This window comes from Heloderma suspectum, chromosome 1, assembly GCF_057233095.1.
Source record: "Heloderma suspectum isolate Gila_16-S chromosome 1, 16-S_ref, whole genome shotgun sequence".
In the NCBI taxonomy this organism is placed as follows: Eukaryota; Metazoa; Chordata; class Lepidosauria; order Squamata; family Helodermatidae; genus Heloderma; species Heloderma suspectum.
This window is the reverse complement of record NC_139458.1, coordinates 18,087,723-18,095,020: the sequence shown is the minus strand read 5'-3', so window position 1 is coordinate 18,095,020 and position 7,298 is coordinate 18,087,723. Positions and strand designations below refer to the sequence as shown.

Here is a 7,298-nt window from a genome sequence, read left to right as displayed (position 1 = left end):
GAACAGCTGGGCCAATGGTCTGTATAAAGTAGCTTCATATGCCTTGTTTGACTGACAGTCACCTAACCAATTACGGAATATAGCTAGGGAAGACCGACATGTTACCTTTTGCCTGACACTGTGAATCCTGGAGCTGATTTTCATGCCTAGATAAACATACACAATGTGTTCACATATGAAAACTGCAAACTCTGCAACCCAGCATGCAGTTCATGGGCATTACCACTTCACACTGAAGATGTGTACGTCTCCTCAGAAACCCACAGTCTTGCTTTATTTCTCAAAAAAGTAACTTCCTACTAATTCTTGTTAAAGGCAGTTGTGATGGGAGTTGAAGGCAGACCCTCAGGAGTTTCAGCTTGCCCAACAATACATACAATTCATACATGCCCAACACCTTCACTTGGGAGAAAAGAGTTAAAATACAGTCCTATGGGAACCAAGTTTATTTTTAAAAATAAAAATAATTAAATGCTAGCAGTACACAAGTGAGTCAAGAGTTACTTAAGAAATGGGCTAGAGCTAAACATTTAGAAACCAGATCCAGAAACTGCCTTTTTGCAACAAGTATTAGATGCAAACACAAGATGCTAATGAGGCCAAGCAACTTTTAAACAGAAGAAGCTATAAATAGGCAGGTTTATAACTAGTATGTTAAATCAAATTCTGACATCAAATTTACATTCTCCAGGGACCAGATGAAGCTACTCTTCATTTGCATTACCAGAACAGATGCAAGGCTAATACCCTCCACAAGAGATACAAGTTTTAAGTTTAACCAGGTCACACAAATCAGGTCTCATCAAAATATAAAATGTTTATTTCAGTAAACTACAGTTATAGAAATATATAATATTTTAGAAAAAGGCACTCCAACATGTCACTCTCTCACACACACAGATACACACACACGGGAAAACAACTGTAAGGCTATTTTAAAACAAACGCTTCTTTACAGGTCCCAATCTGTCCTCAAAATATAGCACTGCGTTTCAAGTATTTCAGTCCTTGAACATTGAGCAGCCATTGCAAAGGATTCGCTCACCAACATCATCAGACCTAGAAGAAAGAAGGAGGAAATCAGTGTACCTTTGCATTCAGTAGATTCTAGGAAGGGAACATTAGCTCTTCCATAAGCACTGCTACACACAACTGAACAAATTTTAGCCGGAGGAGAAGTATAAGAACCTAAGAATTGCCTTGCTGGATTAAATCAAGGTCCAGCTAGACTAGCCTACATGAAGAATCCATTTTGCTATATTGGTTAACAGATTTATGAAATCACTTGCATTCATGATGGATAGGTGTATCCATCTCTTGTGGCAGTGAATACCATACCGTGTGAAGTATTCCCTTCTATCAAGAGCCTACCAATGAAGCTGTTTTGTGGTCACCAAGTTCAGTAGTGACAAGAGAAACTTCTGCAGTCCCAACTCATCTCCCACCCACCTCCATTAGCCTTTTCCTACGTAATTAAGCCCAAACACTGTAGTGAGCATTTTCCCCATGTGGAAATGCTACAAATTTCTATCATTTGGCCTAAGGTTTGAAGTCAGAAAGCAAGGATACATTCCTACCTAAGAGCACAAGGAAATTCTATTAAGCTAGATTTGCCACTCCCTCCCAGATTTTTTTTTTTATTTTAACTGGGCTCAAACGTCAATCCAGGGTTAAAAGAAAATGGCATGTTCCATGATGGACCTTACAGCTTTTATCATGCCAGAATTATATGCCCACTCAGACAGAAATGTTGTTGATTACTACTGCCATTAAGTTAGCTGCAGCATGCACAATAGGCCAACACAACCTAAGGAAGTTTAACTCAAGCCTAATTTTCATGGGTCCATACTAAAGGAAATCAACCCTGAGTGCTCATTGGAAGGACAGATACTGAAGCTGAAGCTCAAATATTTTGGCCACCTAACACAAAGAGAAAACTCTCTGGAAAAGACCCTGATGCTGGGAAAGACTGAAGGCAAAAGGAGAAGGGGACGGCAGAGGATGAGATGGCTAGATAGCATCACCGATGCAATGAATATGAACTTGAGCACACTCCGGGAGAGAGCGCAGGACAGGAAGGCCTGGCGTGCTATGGTCCATGGGGTCACGAAGAGTCAGACACGACTGAACAACAACAACAAATTTTCATGGACACTTACTCTATAACTGAACACAAGGAACAAGCAACGGCATTACAGCAGCAGCAGAGTTTGCTGCAGTTCTGGCATATGTACCGGTCACACTGTGTGCAAGCTTCTTTGATGTCGACTGTTCTTACACAGGAGGAGCAGGCCTTGGAAGCTGTGTGGAAACACACAGTTTGTAAATTAGAACACACTTCAGCATCAAGTATTCCAGAAAAGCACCTTCTTCAGAAAGCAAGTCACAATCTGCAAGCCATCTACGTAGGAAGCTGCCTTATACTAAAACAGACTACTGGGTCCATCTATCTCAGTGCTGCCTACAATGACTGGCAGTGGCTCTTCAGGGCTTCAGATAGAAGCCTTTCCCAGCCCTACCTGATAGATACCAGGGACTGAACCTGGGACTTTTTATTTAGAAATAATTTGTTCTACCACTGAGCTACAGTCTTGCAATTTCACTACATCTGATAAGATTTATTGAGCGCCACTTCAAGGCTTTATCACACAAGCAGCCAACATATACAACCACTACATTTAGCCTTTGCATGATATTCTTACAAGCCCCTTTTCAGTGGCAATAGCACAATATCCCATTCTGCATACAATATTTGCTCTGTAGGGAACAAGTTGTCTTATTGCCATTTGCCTGCCTTAAGAAAAAGCCGCCCAGATGCACCCTCCAGCAAGGGGAGCCCTGTTCCTCTATTGTACCAATTGGAAACCAAACCAAACTCAATATTGTACAGGCAAGAGATGTCACTTGTTACCACACACGCACACAGGTAGTTGCACTGAATATCACAGGCACACTTCATTCAGCACAGGTTGGTATTGCATTCTTTTGTACAAGCAATATTGTGCTTGGAGAATGCTCTGAAAATGCAACAACAGAACAGTAACCATGAGAAAAGCAAGCTCATTATGCACAGCAAGTGGGAAACAATGCACAGAGCCTGGATGGCCACATATCAGGAATGCGGTGTCAGTGTATTTCCTGCATAACCAGGGGGTTGAACTAGATGGCCTTTTAGGTCCCTTCCAACTCTTTGATTACTTCCTACCATACCAAGTCTGACTGAAGAAGCCTCTATGAATAAAAGCTACATTACTCGCCTACAGCAGCTGCGCATAACACAACTAAGAATGCCGCTTCTTCCTCCAAAACAATGTAGGAAGTTTTTCCTTAAGTCCTTCGCTTTATACATGAACATAAGCTGCATCATAACTACACCTACTTTGTTCTCGCATCAACACTGAACCTAATAGTTGAAGACAGCAAACAGGAAAGCACATAAGCACTTAACAGCTGGCTAACCTCACTTACCTGTTTCTCTCGCACAAGGCTGTCGAAGTTTTCCATCCTGCCCAATTAACATTTGCCCATTACACTTATGCCGAGAACAATCTTCTGGTCTGTCTGCACGTGGTTCTGGATACTGTGCAATTAGACATGCTCCCACTGTGCTCTCACTGCACGTACCGCATGTATTATCCATATAAGCCTGGGCACCTCTGAAGAGCAGCTGTTTTGTTTTCTCTGCAAAAATGAACAAGGATAGAAGTAGAGACAGGAAAGTTATGGAAGACAATCTGAACTCGTGTCCTGCTACAAGAGTGGCAGTAATAAGCATCGTCTTTCTCAAGACAGAAGAAAGCCTGCAGAGATTATTTATAACAGCCCCTCCTTCCCAGGAAGGAACCTCCAGTCTGGAGGCTAGTTAGGAACATACAAAGCTGCCTTATACAGAGTCAGATTGGCTCAGCTAGCTCAGTATTGTTTATACTGACTGGCAGCGGCTCTCCAGACTTTCTGAGAAGAGCCTTTTCCAGACCTACCCGGAGATACCAAGGATTGAATCTGGTACCTGCACACAAAGTATGTGGTCTACCACTGAGCTTCTCCATTCCAACCTAGCATTTTATTAGTTGTCACAATAATGAGCAATGGCAGTCCATGCAAATGATAAATAGTAGCGGTAATTATGTTGTTCTTCCACGCTTCTTAAACACAGTCTCCCCCAACAGGAAGCATCAATTTCTGCAGCCTCACAGCCAGGAGCAAGGCGCCTCCCTTATATCTTCAACTACCCACAGATTATTTGCTAGGTGCTGCGAGTGAAATGGTTTCACACCTTGTCCAGATACTGCCAACCCAAGCAACAGACTTCTCTTTCCCTATAAGGTAACTCCTGTAGAACTCATCTCCTCCATTATGAGAACACCAGTCCACATCTCATCTCACCCACTGCTAATCGCTCAAGGCAAGGAAGCCTCTCCCCACCACACACAACAAAAGATTCCCTCATGGGGGAGCTCACACATTCACTTATCTGCACTTCTGTCATAATTACTTTTTTTTTTTTAAATGAGCTTTACACACACCCCCAGCAACCAGTTATTGTTGCTTTTACTGTCTGGATTTTTATTTGATAACCAGACAATGCCTTATCCATTAATGGAATTATTATACGATATGCTATGTTTTGAGACTGACATGTACGACACAGCTATGCCAGCGCTGACATCTAAACATTTTAGGGGGGGGGGGGGGAGATCTCTGTTGCTGTGTTAACACAGCGAAAACAGCAATGTGGCAAAATTAGAGCATGGGCATACAGGATCGGGGGTGAGGAAGTGCTAGCACTGAAATTTCACACACCAAGTCCTGCTACCCATTTTCTACACTTTAGATTTGCACTGTAGCATGAAGCATGTGCATTCAGGGCCATGCGAGCAGAGTCGTTTACCCAGGCTTTTCTGGACTACAACGTACTTCACCACATGCTTGAAGCAGACCAAGGCAGTGTTAAGGATACACAGATGAATATATAAATTCAAGAGGTTAAGGTACATTGGAGTCTCAACCATGCTAATAAGCCAAGGGCTAGAGATAGCAGCTATGTAAACAGCAGCACCCAAGTCAGCATGCAGAAAATTGGGGAGCTTCCCCATATGCAAATCGGAATCTACAGATATAAGTATACCAAGCTTCCTCTGGAATGCACCCAATGCTTGTGCATTTGTCAGGGGTGGAGGGAATTAACCAGGGCCAGCTCCAAGCTTTGGGGGCCCTTGGGCAACACCCACCCAATGGGTCCCCTCCTTCAGTGAGTCTACTTTCTCAGCAACATTGTCACCAGCTGCTATTACTCCTCATCCTCTTTCGCATTATTGCTACCACTGGCTGGCTTGACAGGCAGGGAGCCAGGGAGCAAGGAGACAGCTGCTCTGCACCAACACAGGCATCCAGTCCTGAGTGCGATGCAAGTGAACAAGCAGGTCCAGTGATGAAGAGGAGGCAGAAGTCCAGGGCACTCTTTCCGGCAGACCCCTGCTGGGGCACAGGCCCTCAGCAGGTGCCCAACCACGCCTACCCTCGACGCCAGCCCCGGAATCAGCTGTCACAACGTTGCCAGCAACCTCCTGTGTTCCCTTGACATGTGGGGGAGAGAAAAAAAAAGTTACTTGCGCCCCTCCGCCAAACGGCGCCTAGTCCTGTTCTCCTCTTATACGGAGGCCTCGGTCTCAGACCCTGAAGTATGGCTAGAACGTGCATGGCAACCACGGTACTTCTGGGCATGTGCAGAGCGCTCGTCCTTCACAAGCAAGCTAAACCAGCCGTGCTCGCGCCTAGGCGTCTCTGTGCTTAGGAGAGGAACACTTGAGGAAGGGGGGGGGGCTTCTCTTCCGTCAGTCAGCCCCCCTCAAGAGAGCCCCGCAGACCCTGAGAGGAGGCCCGCCTCTCTGAGGGGAACGGGGGGGGGAGGCAAAGGCCGCGCTCTCGCGAGAGGAAAGCCCCCGGCTCGAGAGGGGCTCTGCTCGACCAAGTTTCGTTCTCGCGAGAACAAGGCTGCGCGCGCGCGCTCGCTCGCTCGCTCGCCCGGCCTCTCTCTCTCTCTCTCTCTCTTCCCGCCCGTCGCCTCACCGAAGATCTCGCGCCGGTACCGCTCGCCCATGACGCCCTGGCTCAGCTCCCTCAGCCTCACGCGGGTCTTCAGCTGCGCCGGGGCCGAGTCCCCGAACGGGCAGGAGCGCTTCGGCATCCCTTTCCCTCGCCCAAGGCCGCCCGCCCGACAACAAGCAGGCGTTTATCTTCGCGGAGCTGCGCCCGCCCGCGCGGGAGACCGGCGTCGCCGTCGTCAACGGGCCTCTCGAGGCACCAACAACGCCACCGCCCGCCCTCTTTCGAAGGTCGCGTCGCTCGGAGGTCGGCCAATCAGGCGCGGCGAGGACGTGCGGGCGGGGGGGCGTTTCTCCGGGCTGGGAGAGAGCGAGAAAGAGCGCGTGGGGGCGGGGCGGGGCGCTTTCATCCGCGGGGAGTAGGCGCGCCGCAAGGCCGGTGGGCGGAGCTTCGCCAAGAGCGGGAAGGGCGGCTGAGCTATGGGTTGGACTACAACTCCCACAATCCTCCAGCCAGATGTACCAGCCAACGCATTATAGTCGGGGGAGGCTGCGTTAAAGCGGTGGGCGTGGGGAGGAGAGTCCGGCCTAATTGGGCACAAGTCCGTCTAATCAAAGCTATGGTTTTCCCAGTAGTAATGTATGGCTGTGAGAGCTGGACTATAAGGAAGGCTGAGCGCCGAAGACTTGATGCTTTCGAACTGTGGTGCTGGAGAAGACTCTTACGAGTCCCCTGGACTGCAAGGAGGTCCAATCAGTCCATCCTAAAGGAAATCAACCCTGAGTGCTCATTGGAAGGACAGATACTGAAGCTGAAGCTCAAATATTTTGGCCACCTAATGCGAAGAGAAAACTCCCTGGAAAAGACCCTGATGCTGGGAAAGTCTGAAGGCAAAAGGAGAAGGGGACGGCAGAGGATGAGATGGCTAGATAGCATCACGGATGCAATGAATATGAACTTGAGCACGCTCCGGGAGAGAGCGCAGGACAGGAAGGCCTGGCGTGCTATGGTCCATGGGGTCACGAAGAGTCGGACACGACTGAACAACAACAACTCATTCATTGTACTGGGATTTGGAGCAAGGCCGCCACGGGATGCGCGCTTACTTGGCAGCAACGGAGGCTGCTGGCCCCGATTTCAGTGTGGCGGCGGATCCGCCGAAGGTCACTTTGATCTTACATAGGAACGAGAGAAACTGCTTTATGGTGAAAATCTGCTTTACATTGAATCAGACCGTCGGGTATTCAAGCCCA

The 7,298-nt window shown here is 47.7% G+C and overlaps 1 protein-coding gene across 3 annotated transcripts; it reads right to left on the bottom strand.

Annotated features, from left to right (window-relative positions):
* Positions 1-428: 428 nt before the first annotated feature.
* SIVA1 (SIVA1 apoptosis inducing factor) lies at positions 429-6,347 on the bottom strand. Of its 3 annotated transcripts, none has more exons than XM_084837394.1 (4): positions 6,070-6,347; positions 3,469-3,681; positions 2,160-2,301; positions 429-1,059 (listed from the first exon to the last, which is right to left on the bottom strand). In XM_084837394.1, the coding sequence occupies exons 1-4, from the start codon at positions 6,185-6,187 to the stop codon at positions 1,002-1,004; spliced, it is 531 nt and encodes a 176-aa protein (XP_084693520.1). In that variant the 5' UTR covers positions 6,188-6,347; the 3' UTR covers positions 429-1,001. The 3 variants fall into 3 exon arrangements, with proteins under 3 accessions (XP_084693520.1, XP_084693541.1, XP_084693530.1); XM_084837415.1 differs by having other exon boundaries at positions 2,235-2,301; XM_084837404.1 differs by lacking the exon at positions 6,070-6,347 and adding an exon at positions 5,610-5,996.
* Positions 6,348-7,298: the final 951 nt, after the last annotated feature.

What these genes read in the sequence shown, in the direction of transcription:
- SIVA1 (XM_084837394.1), bottom strand. Translation starts at nt 6,187, where the DNA reads ATGCCGAAGCGCTCCTGCCCGTTCGGGGACTCGGCCCCGGCGCAGCTG. An exon ending in GTACCGGCGCGAGATCTTCG is followed by an intron (nt 3,682 to 6,069) that starts GTGAGGCGACGG and finishes TCATTTTTGCAG; the next exon opens with AGAAAACAAAACAGCTGCTC. An exon ending in TCCTTGTGTTCAGTTATAGA is followed by an intron (nt 1,060 to 2,159) that starts GTAAGTGTCCAT and finishes TCTTTCTTCTAG; the next exon opens with GTCTGATGATGTTGGTGAGC.